Raw genomic sequence first — 19322 nt, forward strand, 5'->3', positions numbered from 1 at the left:
CAACAACGCTTCCAATCTTTCACTCTCATATATACTCACTTATATACATCAATGCTCACATATACTAGTTTAAAACATATGTACTTACTAATAAAGACACCATTGAGACAGTTATTCACTCACTAACACACCCATACACACACTCATCCACCCATATAGTCCTGCGCACATGCTGTCTTCAAAATACATACAAACAGTGAGTCATTTATTCATGCATCTATGCACTAAGTAATATCCCACAGCGAACCATACAGACACTCATACTGATACTCAAAAAAACAACTAATAACCCACATACACACTCATGTACTCACCAACCCATGCAGTGATAGATATTTGCATATTTAAACATTACTCGCTAATACATGTATTCACTAAGATACACTTAATAAGTCAGTTATACAATCAATTTTACAAAAAAACATCCATTTAAACACTTATTTACCCATTTATTGTTCAATCAACCTTTAGATATAATATTTAAAAAATATTTATTTTTCAGAAAGACACACATTCACTGGATGATGTCATCAGTGATGTCATTTGAGATGTCATGAGTGATGTCATGAGTGATATCACTGACCATGTCATGAGTGATGTAATATGTGACGTCATCAGCAGTGGATTGCGGGCGCGCAAGTTATAGTTAGCTAAACTAACTATAACAAGGGAATTTCAATGGTTTTGTATGAGAGAAATGCCCAGCTAACCATAACATGGGTGAAACCTATGTTTTTTTCCGTGAATTTCTAAGGTTTTTTAAATGCTAATTCCTAACGTTAACGTGTGTGAAGCCTATGGTTTTTTCAGTGAAAAAAAAATATATATATATATATATATATATATATGTGTGTGTGTGTGTGTGTGTATACTTTGTCTAAATTATTATTTAAAAGTTACACATTGTACTTAAGGCACATTTCTCACTTAAGGATATTATTCTTTTCCTGTTCCCTTCTAATATTAGACATGATGAAAAGCTGCAGAGTAAACACAAAGGACTTTCACCTCGCTCATCGAAGATCCCGCCACCACGACCTCCTCTTCCGATGCAACAATTCGGAGTCAGCCTTCAGTAGTAAGCAAAAACATCTCTCATCCCTGCGGCTATTCAACAGATGATTGCTTTGCACACTCGTGATGTCTGTTATGTGTTGTTTGCTCTGTGTTGTTGTACTGCTGAACTCAAATCGTGTTAATCTTATGTGTATGCATTTGGGGCCATAGTCAGAAGAGCCACTCTGTTCCTTCGGCAGTCCTTGCATTCAATCTACGGAATTGTTCCTACTAACGTCCATTACAGCTTCAGTGATTTTTTTTAACCTTCTAGAGCTGATTCCATGTTAACTGCAGGCGTATTATTTGGCTCCTGCCATTCTCAATGTTGTCTTCAGTGCAATACAAAACCTTTAAGGCTGAGCGACTATGACATAGCTGCAATGTTTTCAATTTGAATATGAGTGACATTCTCATGTTTGCAGTGTGTTCATGTGACACTTTAATGCCTGACGTTTCACTTTGAGTGACACTTATTTGTGAGCGTAACAAGGCACTTGTGATCCTGTGTAGATATTAGTTTCAGAAACTATATAACTTTAGGGGTTTTTTACTCTGACCCTGTACAGAGCAGGGTGCACTCCAAGATGCTGATGATGACGTTGAGGGGGGCAGCATGTTCGACTGTATTACACTGTTGGGGTCTTATACCTTTATTTACAGTACACTAGAAAGTTTGATGCCTCACCTAATTCAGAGCGTGACTTGCCACATGGTCCATCAATGGAAGCGAGGATCTCCTTTCCAGTTGTGGTTCGAAGAGCAGCCGGAGTGCTAAAGTTACTGGTGCCCTCTATTGAGGCTATAACAAATGTGTCTACAGAAATTCTGTAGCCTGGGCCAGCAACATATGTGTCCCTACTTCCATTTAACAATGCCTTCGTAGACGCTCTGATAGCTTCCTGGCCAAAACCATGTTCTTGCCCTCCTTTGAAGAGGCAAATGGCCGGACTTCATAGGCCGGCGCCTGGTGAGGGCTCTCCGGGGAGCCCTCTTGTTCAGGGGTTGACTATTGCAATGAATCCTTATACCTTTCCCACCCTCCTCCGAATAGAGAATCCAAAAAGATGTTTTCTTAATATCTTTATTCATGGCAATTTATAACATCCAGAACAAAAAAAGATAAACCAATAGAAGATACAGAGGTAGGGAAATCACATTGACATTGTGAACTGCACATTATAGTCACGTAGAGAGGAGACCACTCAAATATGAAAAGAAGTGCCTGTGGGAGGAAATAATAACAGGTGCTAGGACATCCGAGGGAAATATAAAACATGCACAATGATATAGTAAATTATAGACATACATAACAGAAGTATAGGGTATATGCCATCCATCTGCGATCATCGAGGTACAGAACAGGCTTCAATATCCTCATCAGTGTCAGGGTTGAAAGTAACAAATAGTCTTTGAGCGGTTGCCATATGTACTTTGGTCGCGAAGAGGGAGGCTGTAAAGAGGCATACACTCCACTAGTAATATCACAATATGTCGAGTCACGTATCCATGCTGCTTCGGTAGGGCAGGAAACATTGCACCAATGTAGAGCAACTTGCTGCTTGGCCAGCAACAATGCAATTGCGGTAAAGTGTCGAACACTTGCCGGTATTGGCCTAACATAACATAAATAACCTAAAAGGGCCAATACTGGGCACAGGTGAGTGCCTGTCCCGTCATGTGTGATAGTGTGGAGTGAACGGCCTCCCAAAAAAGTAAGTATAGGACCGCAATTCCAAGCCAAGTGGGCAAAATCAGCATATTCTGCCGCACACCTGGGGGCCTGAAGAGACCTAGTCGGGTCAAGTCCAGCCAAAGAGAATCCAAAAGGATTGACGCCTTGGTCAAACAAATGTTTTTTCATTCACAGGTCCGTAAACGCAGTCTGTCTGTTAAGCTGATGCACCTAGGCCATGTCCTTTTGGGCCATGATAGTGCCTGCAATATCTATGATCTTGTTTAACACTTCCTTTGCCAGAGGAACTAGTTGTGCCTGTCCACTCTTGGCTTGATCAGCCAGATGCCTGCAGTCAAAACAAGTTCTCTTTTTTTTATTTGATCCACCTCACTGTTAACCTTCGCAGAAACTGCTACCCCAGTCTTTTGATATTCCATCTTTTGCAGTTCCCTTATGCAGATCTCCGGCTCATAGGCCACGTTGGCTATCGCAATGCTCTCTTCAGTGACAGGCTATTTGCAGCCCATAATTGCTTTGCTGAGGCATTTAAAAAAAATGGTCTTTTAATCTATCTGCCATAGGCCCAAACTGGCTCTTGATTGAAAGTTTCCTTAAAACGCTACAAATTCATCCACTGTCTCGTCAAACCTTGGCTGTTGTGTGTAAAATGTATTTCTGGTCATGGCTACATTTTACAGATTTTTATCTGTAAATGTAACCATGACCAGACTTACATTTTTTGCTTCTTTGTACACATCTGGAAAAATCACCATTGTTGCATCCATTGCTGGCAGCAAATATTTGAACTTGCAACCCTTCTTTCCTTGAATTGCTCAACAGTAAAGCTTTTTTCCTGCTTGATCAGAAATTTTGAGGATCTAATGTCTCAATATATTTGGAAAATATCACAGTCCAATCTTCCCACTCAAAGGATTCTGGGCCTGGTTGTGAGCGAAAACACAGTAGCTCCATTAATGCTTGGGAAACATCCATCTTGGTAGCAAGTGGTAAGGAGTGCTATGCAGTGAGTGCAAATTTGAAAGCTGGGAATTGTAGCTGTGCACGGAAATTGTGAGCGTTTAAATCAAGCTATGAGTGCCTGCGATTTGGTTTACAGGCTGTAGAGGGCGTAGTAGTTTGTCAGAATTGATTAGGAGTGCCTGTTTTAATAAACCTTTAATGTGGTGATGCGTGCGCTCCTAGTAACCAGAACTGAGCTGGGTAAGAAGCGATGAGTGAGGTGCATGGTGGCTGCAGGACTGCGGCATTGCTTTAAAGGGCCCTGCACTGTGCCATGGAGGCCCCTTTCTAGGTTAGGAGCAGCGGAAGCATTGCTGATGAGCATGCGTACAAAGAGGAAGCAGAAGTCTCCAGCGAAGCGCGGGCGGATTGCAGGTGTGTGCGGTGCCGCGCGTGCATGATGGGACCCAGGGGGACCTGGCGCGAGCCGGTGTCCCTCTGGGAGGGTTCGCGCGGTTGTACAATCCATCTGGTGCGATTGGGCGTAGGGAGGGATAAGGGACGGGATTAGGAGAAGGCATTTGGGGAGTGAGGAGGGCGGGAATGACGTCGGTGTAGGTGGGTGGAGGTGGCGTCTCGTAGCTTGTGGGAGGAGCGCGTGTTGACTGGCGTTATTTCGTAGAAGTTTTTCACTGAAGAGGGGTTTCCTTCGAGAACGGAGGGCGACCGCGTCGTTAAAGATGCAGTAAGAGGAATTCTGGAGGCGGGGCGCGGAGACCTTTTTTGCGGCTAGGAGCAGCTTCCGAATTGTAGACTGGCTCGAAACGCCCATGGCGTTCAGTGGTGGTAGGGGTCAGTCATTGTGCTGGCAGCATGCATGCCTGCCTTGACCTGCATACTGCTGCAGACGCTTGCTGACAAGAACAGGCCGGTATTATCGTGTAAGAGGCACCCGGCAGGAAGAAGCACCCGCGCTAACAAGGTGAGGCCTTGAGCTGTGTCACTGTCGGCAACACTTCAGGAGCAGTTGGGGGGCATTATTGTCTTAGCGTGTAAGGCGGGCTGTGCACAGGAGTGGTAGGAGAGGCTCTGGGGGGCAGGTGCAGTGTGCTGGCTCTCTGTCAGAATGGGGAGAATAGCAGGTGAGAACCAGCTGGTGAATGCCCAGTTTGTATCAGAGACAGAAGCGTTTTTTGCATACACAAGGAGGATTAGTGTCAGGCAATTTTTCTCAGCATGGAGCTCATGGCCAGAGCGCTGCACCTAGGATTAATATAGCCCCTCCGTTTTTGGATGAACGACGCTGTGCACCCCTGGTGGATTACCCTGAGGACAGCGAAGGGGCTGAGGGGGGACATTTGGAGGACACAGACAGCCTATCTCCACGAACTGCTGAGGATTGCCGGGAAGGTGGGGGGGGGGGGGGGGGATTACAGGGGGTACGGCCAGTTTTGAGTATGCACAGATGCCCAAGCCTATTGGCCCCCTAGGGTCAAAAGCTGCGTTAGGTTATAAATACATGGTTTTCATTGCGGAAATGGGGGTTCCAGATACTTTTGTTGAGGGTGCAGGCTATGTGTGACAGGTTATAGATTTTGGGCCTGTAAGGGTCCAGGCCAAGACCTTGCAGTACAAGGTGGTCCTCGTGCAGACATTGTTCCATTTTCCGGAATCCCGCCCCCCAACGTGCCACCCTATGGTGGACTTTGACTGATGTTGGGCCGCAAAGTGGACAATGTGGTCTGAACATTCCATTATCGCCGGTGGAGGCTCCGGGTCCCTTAAAGGATCATGCATTGGGTAAGTAGGCAGCGATTTCATGCCAGAGCGGTATGGATGTTTGTGGCGCACTCATCCTATTGGTCGGGTTCTAGTGCTTCATCTTTCCCCTATGCGGAGCACAGTGCGGCTTTTGGGGGGTCTATTTCTTCTGGAGGCGTATCTAGAGCGGTTTTTGAGACAACGGCTGGGCTCTCTCAGCGGAGGCCTGTGACCTTTTGGAGAGATTATGATGGTGGAATTGGGGACGGTCTTATGCTGAGCACCAGTTTTTTCTAATAGGGCTGGCTATGTGATACATGTTGGGACAGTTTGACAATACTAATGAATATGATGAGAATATTATGGAGAGTATGGTACATAAGGCGACTCCTTTGGTCTACCCTCAGGAGTTGGATGGGGGGGATCGGGGTACAATGTTTTCTTCTAGTATTTTTGTAGAGATCAAGAGCGGATTTCTCGTCGGATCAAGATCGGCGTGGTGTTCGGATCGACAGAGATGATCCACAGGAGTCATAAGCGGGCTACTCAGCTAACGGCAGGTAAGCATCAATGGTGGGCTGCTTGGACCAGACTTTTAGCGGGTGGCAATTCTGCTGCCTTGGGTGTAGTCGACAGGGATTTTCAATAAACATAAGAGTTTTAGAGTCCGTTTCTAATGTATCACCAAGGTCACGTCCTGTTTCAAACGCGCAGGATTTCGGTGCGGTCAGTCCAACGGCTGTTTCCGGGTGAGTTGATGGGTGGTCAAAATACAGGTACTAGTGGTGGTCGGACAAAAAAAAATTCTTATATGGGACTTGCTATGCCTCTTAGTATGCATTTATCTGTCAACACTACACAAGATTTGGAATCATGCATTCGTAGATGCGTTCCGTCTGCTGCATAGGGCGTCCCGCCCACACGGGGGCAGGGGCTTTGAGAAGAGCGCATTTGCCTGCAGCAGGTGCCTTTTGGAATTTCAAACGTGGTGCCGGCACCAGGCAATTTTGTAAGTTTGAGCATGAGTGCTCACAATGTGGAGGGAGGCATCCAATTTCCCATGGGTTTTTCCCAACCAAAATGTATTTGTCTCTGGGAGGGGACACAGAGGCAGAGGGTTTGTTCAATCGGTTGTTCCAAAGGCTCATACCCCAGTTGACTTGCAGGCTATGGCGGTGTGTTTGATCAGTGTACAGATATGGAGGCTGCTTCTAAGCTATACTGAGGTTTTGCGGTGGGATTTCATTTGGGTTATCAAGAGCCTAGATGCTATCGTTTGGGGCGGATAACTTGAAGTGTGTCAAGGACTTAACACATGTTGTGCAAATGAACCTGGACAAAGACATACAAGCTGGAAGGATAGTGGGCGGTGATCCGTTTTAGGCTCTGTATGATTTGGGTGTTCTTTGGGGCGTTTACAGGGTCTGAATTGTTGAGAGTGCGGGATAAGTCGGGCATGCAAACGAATGATGTCCGTGACCATTAGGGTTCGTTGAGGTTTTGTTGTAACAGTCGAAAACAGATCTAATGGGAAACAGGGTATGGATTCATTTGAGAGGGAGTGGTGTTGTGGGTTGTTGTCCTTTGGGTGAATGGACTTCTTTCTTGACTTCTCCGGTCTTTCGTCAAGGGGTAATCTTTTGTCATCATGATGGAAGTATTATTACATCTTTTCAGTTATTGGCAATTTTGAAGAAAACTTTAACCTGGGCGGGGCAAAAAACCCCTGTGTTTGGGACCCACTCTTTCAGAGTTGGCGCTGCCACTGAAGCGTCAAGGTTGGGATGGGGTTGGGAGGAGATACAAAGAATAGGTAGATGGAAATCAGATTGTTGCGCCAGATATGTTCGCAAATGGATGCTTGTTCTTAAGGTACGGATGTAAGCCTAATACTCTTTTTGTTTCTCGCATTCGGGCGATTTAATTCTCTGCCACAGAAAATGCGGTCCTGGATTGTAGGACATTCGTTTGTCAAGTGGTTGGCTACATTGCAAAACAGCTTTGTGGTAGAGCGTTCGGTTTGCATGGGAAGGGTCATGGAATATTTTGGAAAGGTGTGGGGGGGATGAAGTGGGGTACTTGGTTTCATTTGCTTTCCAACTTATCAGGAAAGAGGTGTTTCCCAGATTTATTGATTATTCATCTAGGTGAAAATGATCTAGTGGAGCTAGCTGGTTTAACCCTTATCAAACGCATGAAATGGGACTTGGCTGTCATAAAGGATACGGTGGTTTGGACGGAATTTCTTTTTCGTCATCACTGGAGAGGAGCTCGTAGCCATACTGCTGTGGAAAAGGCTCGGAAACAATTGAATCGAGCAATGCAAACTTTTTGTCCGGCTATGGGTATTAGGGTTTTATCTCATGAAAACATCGTAGGTTTTGAAAGACATTTATTTCGAGATGATGGGGTACATTTGTCACAGATGGGTCTAGCCTACTACTTGCTGGATTTGAAGGATTTGTTGGTGAGATTTTGGGGAGAAAATTTGTGGTGTGATAGCAAGGTCAAATAGTTTTCTCCTATTTTGTTTCATTATTTTGGGTGGGAGCCAGGAAAACTCTTCTGTTTTCCTGTGTGGCGCTGTGTGGGGGGTCTGGATAGTCTAGAGCAGGCTTATCCTTTCCCTCTGGGGGTGGGGGAGGGAGGAGAAAGAATGGTTATGGATTTATAAAGACGACAAAAAAGATAAATGCTGGGTTGGTACAGTTTTGGGGGATTGGATATGACAAAGTTGTTGTTAATGTTTTGGTTATATACAATGATTATGGAAAATGTTGGGGTAAAATGTGTCAATGGGTTTTATTTATAGGAATAAGTACAATTATAGGATTATCTGTTTCGACTGTCTTAATAAACAGTGACCTTTTTTGCTACGAATATCAGGTGTGGATTGTTCTTATTGCGCGATGGGACCCAGGGGGACCTGGCGCGAGCCGGTGTCCTCCTGGGAGGGTTCGCGCGGTGGTACAATCCACCTGGTGCGATTGGGCGTATTGAGTGATAAGGGGCGGGATTAGGAGAAGGCATAATTCTTTTAGGCGCTGTGGGGGGGTCTGGATAGTCTAGAGCGGGCTTATCCTTTCCCTCTGGGGGTGGCGGGAGGGAGGAGAAAGAATGGTTATGGATTTATAAAGAGGACAATAAAGTTAAATGCTGGGTTGGTACAGTTTTGGGGGATTGGATTTGACAAAGTTGTTGGGAATGTTTTGGTTGTATACAATGATTATGGAAAATGTTGGGGTAAAATGTGTCAATGGGTTTTATTTATAGGAATAAGTACAATTATAGGATTATCTGTTTTGACTGTCTTAATAAACAGTGACTTTTTTGCTACGAATATCAGGTGTGGATTGTTCTTATTGTGCGAGGCAGAGACAAGCTGAGGGTTCTCGAATGGAGAGTGCAGCACGCGATGCCTCGCTCCACGCCCGCTGAAAAACAATGTGACACATGTTATTTAAAACGATGTCTCTTAAACTGTGGTTTGCGTTGAGAGCGTATGCAAAAATTGTAACTTTACCCCCTGCCTTGACTGCTTAAAAGGGGATAGACGAGGGAAAAGGTGGAATGAAGTGTTCTGTCTTTGTGTGTTGAAACAGCTCCTTCAGGTTTGCATCCTAAGAAGCTGCTATCCAGATTGTTGTAAATGTCCTGGCCCCAGATCCCCACAGAGCCGCTGCACACAGTTTGGAACGCCACGAGGATTCCAGACTGCTTTACAGTTGCAATAGGGGCCATGCAGGTGCGAGCTTAAATGACAATAATATTAAAGCTAGTAAAAAAATACTTACTTTACTCCTCATTTAGGACCATCAATCTACTGATAGATTAACACTGTTGATGTGAAGTTTTACATAGAGATTATTGCTTGCAGATTAGGAGAGGCAGCTCCTGGGTTAAGCCACCAGGACTAATCAAATGTTATAATGGATCTAAAGGCCCAGTACAGCATCAGAACAATGGTCCACTTAAACAAGAAGACAAGAAAAAAATACCCAGGCATTGCTTCAATTGCTAGATACAAAGAAAGTGTTAAAATGAGTGAACTGTCCATGCCAGAATGACCACGAGTGGCTTCTGGATTTGTTCCATGGCTCTGAAAATAGACATGACCAATTATTACAACCCTGTAGCCAGATTTTCATTTTTTTTGCACAAGTGTTTTTATTAGGGTTTTCAGCTCAGGTCAAATGTTACATATTGTCTGTACGGGGTGCCCATAAAGCCAATGTTCTGCATGAGATGATGGAAAGTCCAGAACGTGGGCATCTGTGTCCAACAGTTTGCAGATAAGTGCCGTTTTAGCAGTGCGAGCAGCTCAGTTATGGTATGTGCAGACCTTGCGCCTAAGCGGGGCATATAGTTGGGATAGGGCGAGACCTGATCAGGGAATGCAGTTGGTGTCTGGACGCGGGTTACGGAATGTGTGTCATCCTGCCAACTAGATTGTGGCTGTTGCGGAGGGAACCCCCAGGGGTAGGGAAGCGGGTCAGGGGGATCTGGAGCTCTTGCCCACGAGGGCCTGAATCCCTAAATTTAAAGGGGCAAGTTGTCCTCCCGGGTGATCAGGAGAAAATGGTCAAGGAGAGTGTCCCATGTGGGGAAGATGGGGTGCCTGCGGATGCGTTGACCTCCTCAATGCACAAGACCTCACCCTCTGCCCTTCCCCATCGCTGAATCGCTCCGTACCAGGTCTCCAGTCTGGGGGGGCTGTGGCGATCACCAGTGGAGGGTGACAGTGCACTTAGCGAGGAGTAATCCATGTCTAGTAAAGCGTTCCTTAACCGCTACAAGCTTCCCAGGCTTAAATATGCCCAAAGCGCAGGCTTCCTAATGGTCAATGTCCAAAAGTTCTGTCACTTCGCGGAGCGTCTCATGGATTGTCCGCCAGTATGTGGAGGGAGCAGGGCTTGTCCGCCAGTATGTGGAGGGAGCAGGGCAGGACCATTTCATGTGCTGGAGGTCAGCAGAGAACTCATGGCAACGCGGGTAGCTGCAGGAAAGAAGTGGTTGAGCTTATGTGGGATCAGGTAGGCTCAGGGCTTTAAGTGGGATGAAAAAACTGGGAGGTCTCTCAAAGGGGCATGGTCAATGTAATTAAGGGTGTGGCTTAAAAATACGTAAGCTAAAAATCTGTGTCTAACACAGTGTGCCACCCAAATTGTATTTTGCTGTTCCTGTCATTGCGTCCAGATACATGATACAACAAGTCACATCATACCTACAAGTCAGGACTATTGGCTTTGTCAATGATTGTTAGTTGGATAAGATAAATAAGCAGCAACTATGGCTTGTATATAATATTGAAAACACTTCCACTTAACGCCCTGGTGGTGACACCACGACAATGTTGCTGCTCCTGAGATTCAAAAAGAGAAGGGAAATCGAGAGAGAAAATGCCTCTCTTTGAAGGATTTCCCTTCCCCTACAATGCTCACCACACCCACATCAATGTGTCTGCTGTCACTGCAGTCCGGAAAAAAAAAACGGACCGCCTGTGCCAGGGCACAAAACAGAGCCCAATAGAGACCCGTTTCGAGGGCCCCTTAAAAAAAACTGCCAGTGCTCAGACCCGGTGAAACCCAGCCCACTTAAAGTCCTGGGTAGGCTGATGAAGTATGGCGTGATAAATCCTTTGAAATTGTGCATTGTGTAAGACTCGTGTGGGAATTTGAGATGCCTATCCCATTCATTTTCATGAAGTGCCGGTCCAAAACCTGCATCTCATTTGTTTCTTAGTGATGGTAATGAGGTCTCTGTATGTGCCCTCATTGTTCTGTACAGTCGTGTTATCAGGCGGCGTCCCATTCCCATGGTTAACAGGGACTGTATGACTGAGTGAATGGGGGCTTGGTATCCACCATGGACCATAGGGCGCGGAGCATATACTGCATCTGATGAGCTTGTACGTATTGACCTCTGGGGAGAGTGAAGTCACTGATTAAGTGGTTGATGTTGCGGAGTTGGCTGTCCTGGAATAAGTCACCTACAGTGGTGAGAGAACAGCCTTGCCTGGGCATGAGGTCTCTGGTTGAGTGGGAGTTGGGAGGGTATGGGAGACCATGCAGGGAGACCATGCAGGAGGAAAGCAGGAGTGTACTGGGAAACATGACTAGTCAGGCTGAATGCCTGCCAAATACATTTGTGTGCGATTGTTACTAACTGTGGAGATTGCCGTAAATGGGGGGCAACTTTGGTACCAGGAAATCCTGGAGATCTGTAGGGGAGAGGGAGCCCATGTCTGGGCTCGTTTCAGCCAAATTGCGCTGCACGAGCCACCACAACACCGATTGAATCTAGGCTGCCAGGAAGTAAGACGCAAATAAGGGCATGCCTAGACCTGCCTTCTCCACGGGCAACTGTAGTTCCTGCAAGTTTACCCAATGACGTTTGTTACCCCAGATAAGCCCTCTATGTCCTGGAAAAAGCTGTGGGGAGGGGAAGGTTGGCGACATAATAAAGGAGGCGGAGAAGTCTAATCATTCTAGATGTAGCTAAATTTTCTGTTGTGGTGAGCAGGAGTGCTTTCTGAAATTGAACCTGGGTTTTAGGTCTGTAAATGCCCTCCAGAGAGTGCCATTGAAGAAGTCTGTGGGGGAGTGCTACAAACTTATTCCAAGGTACCAAATAGTTTTTCCACTCCACTCCAGCTACTCCCCCAAACCCCTTCAGCCGAACCTCGACTAGGGACAGGGAGCCATCCAAGGGTAACACGCATAACTTTTTCCATTTGACCCATAGCCAGGCTATTCGTGTGAAGGAGTTTAAAGTGGTGTGTATGGGGGAGAGGATTGTATGAATGTCCTGGATGTAGAGGAGTAGGTCCTTCGCATAGAGGGAGACCGCATAGAATGTGCTCACCAGGGGTTTCCCCCAGGTCTTCCCCTCCGACCGGAGTCTAGCGGCTAGAGGTTTAATTCCGAAAGCAAATAGCAATAGAGTGGGTAGCCCTGTCTAGTGCCCCTCTCCACTGGGAATGCTGAGAAAGCCAGCTGGACCAGGACTTGGGGCTGGTGGTGTAGAGCAGCTGCATAAATGCGCAGAAGTGTTCACCAACCCCCAGGTTGGACAACACCTGGAATTGGGTAGTCCCACTCCAGGGTATCGAAAGCTTTTTCTAAGTCCAAAATAAGGCAACCCACTTAGGGAAAGTGGCGGGCTTGGTCAATCTGATGAAAAAGGCAGCGTATATACTGGGAAGTACTCCTCTCGGGAACATAGCTGCTGTGATCAGGGTGCACTAGGGTTTGCAGGAGCTGAGCATAATGTTCGACCCGTATCTTCACCAGGATTTTGTAATCCGTGCTCAATATAGCGATAGAGCGATAAGACTCAAGGAGAGTCGTGCCAGATCTGGCTTTGTGAGCAACATCAGAACGGATTCACATAGGGAGGGAGGCTTTTGGTGCTTGTAGCCTCCTTCATATATGTCAGCCTTGCAGGGCGAGAAAGGAGCTGAAGGCACTATAATATTCAATTGGGAGATGAGGATGTACTTTATTTGTAGTGGTTCTAGTGACCAGTTCTCTAGTGAATAGGACCGTGCAATGAGTGCTGTATTCAAATGTGATCCATTTTTGTATGACTACTGTAACTGGAAATGTATCTTGGATATGTGAAATGGCATTAACAAAATATATTGTTGGCTTATCCTTTTACCCTGATAGGCCCAAAAGTTGCCCTTTCGCAGATGATGCACTATAGACACAAGTGGATCCAACTAGATGGATCCCGTCATTGCTTGACCAATTACAGATCTTTCAAAAGTTGGTCTGTTACAACATTAATATGAAGCAGTCCGAAATTAAGAATCTCACATTACTTGAAACCTAGTGAGCTTCCGGAAAAAAAAATGCCAATTCCACCGATATGTATGTCACATTAAAATCTTGGGGGTCAAGAGAACCCCTGTAACAGAAGACCTTTATAAAGCCAATGTTACCCCTTTACTTGAGGACACCCTGAAAGATTTAAGAAAGCGGCCTCCGCTCTTTATTTCCTGAATGGGCAGGATTGTTGTGGTGAAAACAAGCACATTTCTGAGAATACGCATGTTCATAGTATTTGTGGCTCTGTAGTTACATATGCTGTTAACACTCCTGGCAAGTAGTGTTGAGCTTGGACTGTTGTAACTCCACGTGAGTTACATGTTTTTCTTTACTATCTGATCCGGACATGTGCCAAGTTGCTTCCAGTATCCATGCTTTCGATACATTGAATGTCGTGGTCCCAGTCCAAGGCTTGTCACTTGCCTTCCTGTTGCTGACAAAATTCCTCAACTCTGGTGGTCATACCATCCTTTCCCCTCTTCATTGCTCTACCACTCCAGTTTTTGTCATTGAAGACTGCGCCAGTCGGTCCTCTGGGCGCCCTTGCCTTTTCAGGCCCTCCATTTTCCTTATTGACATTGGGGAAAGAAGGTGTGCAGAGAGTGATAGAATGGACACCCTTGAAGCAACTAGCACCTCCAAAGTGGCCTTAGCCCTTCAAATTCTCCTCCTGTCCCTCTCCTCCACCTTCTCCACCTCCTCCACCCAAACCTCCTGCAACTCCCTCTCAGGGGTCACCGGAGTCCTATTCAGGCAAAGATAGCCCTAGCCCTTACTCCCCAGCAAAGGTGCGCAGGTCTACTTGCGATCCTGCGAATTACTACTTTGCAGATGAGCCTGACCATGAACATGGCCCTGTTAGGGCTTCCCCACAGGATTACACCCCATGTCATCCAGCATGCAGCCGCTTACCACAAGATGGACATGCATGTCACCCTGGAGGTGGGAGCGCTCCAGAATCGAGCATTCCCTCCAGTTTCCCTCTATGCTAAAGAGTATGGTAAAATTGTCCCCAAAGATTTAGGGAGCTGTAAAATCATGGGTGGTTACACTCAAGATTGAAATAAAAATTAAGCCTGCACCATCTGATCCTATCAGAGGTCCTATCCCTCTGTACTCCCTGATTGTCTCCATCGCTCGAAAGAGAGCAGTATCCCAGGCCACAGGCGACTCCTCCCTCCGTATAAGTAGAGTAAGCTCTTTGATGCAGCTGTCACCACACAGGTCAATTAAGTAGGACTCCTGTCTCTCTACAACAGGGCCCAAATGGGAAGAGATGGCTGTTATCCCCACGCTACAACTGAGATCTCGCTACCAAGCCCTGGCCAAAATTAAACGCATTAAGAAATGTAGGGCAGGGGGCCGCTCCTTCTACAACCTGGCAGCTGTTCACTGTAATGAGTGCCCCTTAGATCTTCACCTTACAAGCGACTATCTGTCCTTTAGAACAAAGCTGAAAACATGGCTGTTCCCTGGGATATAAGTATTGGCATGTGCTGCCTCTCAACCCCAACTTGATTTCCCTTGGTATAAATATTGCGCTCAACAAATTAAAAAATTAAATAAATAAAGATGCTTTACTCCAGCATCTCCCTGGCCAATACCGAAAAAGGGGAGAAGAAATTATTGAAGAGGGGAAAGTTAATCCAGCACCACCATTTGCTGTGTGTTAGATTCTGCTGATACAGTTGCCAGAGGGGTCCTCAACCTCCACTCTTGACTGCATCTCCCTAGCTTTGAGCCAAAGCAAAACCAAAGGGGATGATGGACGGAGTGTTGAACATTGCAAGCACTCACCCCAGTCAACTGATCTGGGTTTAATCCATCATCATTTGTTAGCTCACTCCGCCACCCCAGTTCAGACATGGCCATATGCAAATCAGTCTAACCCTGTGCCTCATGGGAACAGTCCAGCCCAAACTCCCAAGCCACGTCTTCCCTAGACCGGAAACAAGCATCCTTGAACCGGTCTCTGGCTAATCATCTGTCAACAGCTGCATCTCATCAACCTCCCCTTCGAACTAAAAACACCCGTTTAGTCTGCAAATTGATGAGATGTTGGAACAGATAAAGGAGGACACTGATAATATAGGCCATGGATTCCCTTCAAATTCCTTCAGCCAGGGTTTTTTTTTTAAAGGCAGCAGACAAGGGGTGGGTGGTCCAGGGCTACTTTCTCCAATCACACACAGTCATATCAGCACCGGCAGGAGACTTGCCACCAACAAGAATGTAGTGGATATGTACTGGGCACCTTCAGGAGTTACAGCAACTTCAGCTCTCAACCCAACTGACAGACCTTGCCAAATGCCTCCCAATCTTATCCAAGAACCAGTGCTAGCCACTTGGCCCATCATCACCCCAGAAGAAACCACCACAACCATGAAGTCTATACACTCAGAGGCCGCATCGGACACCTGCTCTCACCACACCCACACAACAGGACTGCAACCCATCAGCGCCATGATCACTCCCATTCTGAATGCCTCCTCCTCTTCCACTACGTTTCCAGATGCTTGGAAACACGCTGAAGAAATCTTCTGTGACCCTTCAACACTTGTTAATTACAAACTGATCTCCCTTTTACCATTTTCGGCCAAGATATTCTAGAAAAACATCAGCTGACACCTCAACTCACCGACCACCTCAACAATCACCAACTACTTCACACAACGAGGCTGGTTTCAGACCCAACCACAGCATGGACACAGCCATCATTGCTACCACCGGTTACATCTGCATGACTCTAGGCAGAGGAGACACAGCGGCCCTCATCTTCCTGACCTCACTGCATCCTTTAACACAGTCTTCCACCTCATCCAATACCTTCACAACACTGGAACCCAAGGATAAACAATCTGATGGATCTGCTCCTTCCTGACTGGAAGGACACTGTCAGTCTGGCACCATACACCTTGGTTGCCCATGAACTTTATCTGCGGCGTTCCAGAAAGAACCTCCCGGGCCCAACCCTCTTCAACGCACACATGATACGTCTAGCCATTATCATCCACTCCCACACTACACCTGTTGTGGGGGAGCTCCAAGAGACTGGATGGTGTCCCTGGACGTTTTGGACATGTAGTTCCATATACCCATCCTGCATTCCAACCACGGTTATCTGCGGTTCAGAGCGGGCCAGGTAGGCTTTCAATTTACCATGCTCCTTTTCAGCCGTATCGAAGACCCTCCTTTTCCGGTGTCCATAAAGAAGGCAGCAGCTGCTGTCCATCTTACGAGGTTGGGGATACAAGTTTTCCATATCTCAGCGACTGTCCGCTGACAGCAGTCCCACCGCAGTTAATCATAGACCACCTCAGAATGATGGCTTAACTCTTGACCTCCTGGGGTCTTTCCATCAATAAGTAAAAGTCCTATGCAGAGGATTCCCTTCTTTAGGGCTGGACACAGTAGCATACAAGGCCTTTACACTGCCTCAAATAATGAACATTCAGGGTATGAGTCGATGTTTTGGGCACAATCCAGGCTCTAAGTGAGGACTGCTGTGAGGCTTCTAGAACTCGTAGCCTTGTGTATCCTTCCTGTCCCGAACGCCAGATGGGATATGTGGACCCTGCAGTCAAACCTCAGGTTTTAGTGAGTCTACCATAGAGGTTGCTTCTCTGACTCCATTCAGATACCATTGGAGACAGCTCAGGACCTTTTGTGGTGGTAGACCTATACCAAACCTACCTGCAGCAGACCTCCCTCCCTTCTCCACCTAGACTTCACAGATGACAGATGATTCATGGCTGGGCTGAGATTGCCCTGGTGAGGTACAGATCAGAGGCCTTTGGTCTACGATGGAGAGCTGGCTCCATATCATTTTTCTGTAGCGTTGGGTGATCAGTCTAACTCGGGAAGCCTTCCTACTGTACATTGAGGGGAGACTGGTGCAGTTCCTTACATACAAGATAATTACCATGTGGTCGTGCAACAAGCAGGGTGGAGTAGAGTCCTGGAATATGTGTCAGGAGGACTTAACTTCTCTGGATGCGACTGGACCAGCAGAATATCTTTTTGGTAGCAAACTGTGAGAAATTGGTTTATTGGTTGAGTGAGGTTATAACCCTACTCAAGTAACAGACTCAATTCCTGTCAGGGTGAACCACTAAAGTCACTAAATTGACCTGTGCTTAACACTCTGGTAGCTTGGCACAAAGCATTTAGGCCTAAATTAAAGGCAATGTGTAAAATATGTATGCAGCACACAAGCAGTGAAAACACAACACGAAAAATCCCTTGAAGAAGTAGAGTGAATTTTAATACATTATTTGACACAAAAATTACAATAATCCAATGAGTAGAACTAGAGTAATTGATTTTCAAAGTTTAAGGTAAAAACGCTTGTCTAAAAGATCAAAGCACCAACCACGGACATCTACTTGCGCGAGACCTGGTCAAAAATATGCTGACCGCAATAGAGCGTGAGTTAGATACAAAAACGGGATTGGTCCTGGTCGACTTTTACCTTCTGAGTTAGAAGCAATTTTGTGGAAAAATGCGAGAAGGTAAATTTCAGCAGGGCAATGTTGCAAGCGGTGTCTTAGGAGGAGGCTTTGTTGTCAGGGAGCCACTGGACGAAGTCAGAGTGAAGATTTGCACGCTCTGACTTCATTTTGGAATTTGGAAACCTCCAGCGGGGCAAAGCTGCAAGCTGTTGCTGACGAGGGCTCCACAAGGCTAGATACCCCTTCTGTAGAGGGCTGCTTAATAGGATTTTCTGCTGCAGAGAAGAGCACCACAGGAGCTGCAGTGACGTCAGGCAGACCGGCAATGGACCTTGGACAGATCGAGCAGCAGGTGAATCCTGGTCTCCTTTCAGTTCTCAGAGCATTTGTAAACCAGAAATGTTTAAGTACTAAGTTTGGGATCTTCACACTCATAACATCACTTCCAAGGGTCCAGGACTGGAGATGAACCACTTGGGAAGGGGGGCAAGGTCAGGGCTCACTCAAGCTGGATGCAGGTGTGGGTTTAAGATGGTTGGAGCCTTTTCTTTTCCTGAAGTTCAGGTCAGGAGGCCAGCCCAGCAGTGTATGCCTCTCAGGCATTAGAGCAGTCCTTTCAGGTCCAGCAAAGCAGTATTCTGAAGTGCACAGCAGACCACAGCATCAGGTAGTCATCTGAGAGTCCTTCCGCAGGTCCACAAAGTGTGTTGAAAGAGTGGGCCGGGCAATCCTCTTTTTAAGCCTGGTGCCTTCTTTGAAGTAGGGAGAAGTTTCAAGAGATTCTCCTAAACGTGCTAGGAATTTCCTGCCTCTGCTGCCCTAGCTCCAGGCACACTGCACTACTGTGAAGTTCTTTGTATGAAGGCAGGGCACAATGCACTACTTTGAAGTTATTAGTGTAAAGGCTGGGCACAGCCTATTGATTTGCAAGAGGGGCTGTGCCTAGCTAAGCTCCCTCATTCTGCCAGGCACACCTAATCCCTCTAATGTGCGGCTGTCTATGAGGAATATACAAAGTCCAACTGCCAACTACATCCAGTTGTGTGACCTAGGAACAGGCTGCAGGCACTAAAAGGGTAGGGCATGAAAATAGCAACTTTCTAGAAGTGGCATTTTAAAAATTGTAACGTAAAATTCGACTTTCTCATTACAGAGGATTTTGAATGACAATTTCCTGGACACCAAACATGAAATCTCTACTGTTCCCAATCAAATGTTAACAGGTATTAAATGTAATAAGGCAACTCAATGTTATCCTATGGAAGAGGTAGGCATTACAGTAATGAAAATGAATTTGTGATGTTTTCACTACCAGGACATGTAAAATCTAAAAGTATAGCTCCTGCCTTTTAATTATAATGTACCCTGCCCTATGGGCTACCTAGAGCCTACCTTAGGGGTGACCTTTATGTAATAAAAGTGGAGTTTAAGGCTTGGCAAGGGATTTATTTTGCCAAATCAAATTTACAGTGTAAAACTTCATTCAGGCTGCAGTGGCAGACCTGGGCCACAATTTAAAGGGATACATAGGTGGATGGCACAATATATGTGCTGCAGGTCCACTGGTAGAATTTAATTTACAGG

At 46.2% G+C, this 19322-nt stretch overlaps 1 protein-coding gene across 2 annotated transcripts in view; it reads left to right on the forward strand.

The window, feature by feature from the left end:
- ARHGAP8 (Rho GTPase activating protein 8) overlaps nucleotides 1-19322 on the forward strand; it is an 877216-nt gene that overhangs the window by 634143 nt on the left and 223751 nt on the right. For both annotated transcript variants that reach the window (XM_086952738.1, XM_086952739.1), the window contains one exon: nucleotides 968-1078. In XM_086952738.1, coding sequence (XP_086808864.1) covers nucleotides 968-1078 — 111 coding nt within the window. The remainder of the gene's footprint in view (nucleotides 1-967; nucleotides 1079-19322) is intronic.

This window comes from Lissotriton vulgaris, chromosome 1_2, assembly GCF_964263255.1.
Source record: "Lissotriton vulgaris chromosome 1_2, aLisVul1.2, whole genome shotgun sequence".
NCBI classification, from domain to species: domain Eukaryota; kingdom Metazoa; phylum Chordata; class Amphibia; order Caudata; family Salamandridae; genus Lissotriton; species Lissotriton vulgaris.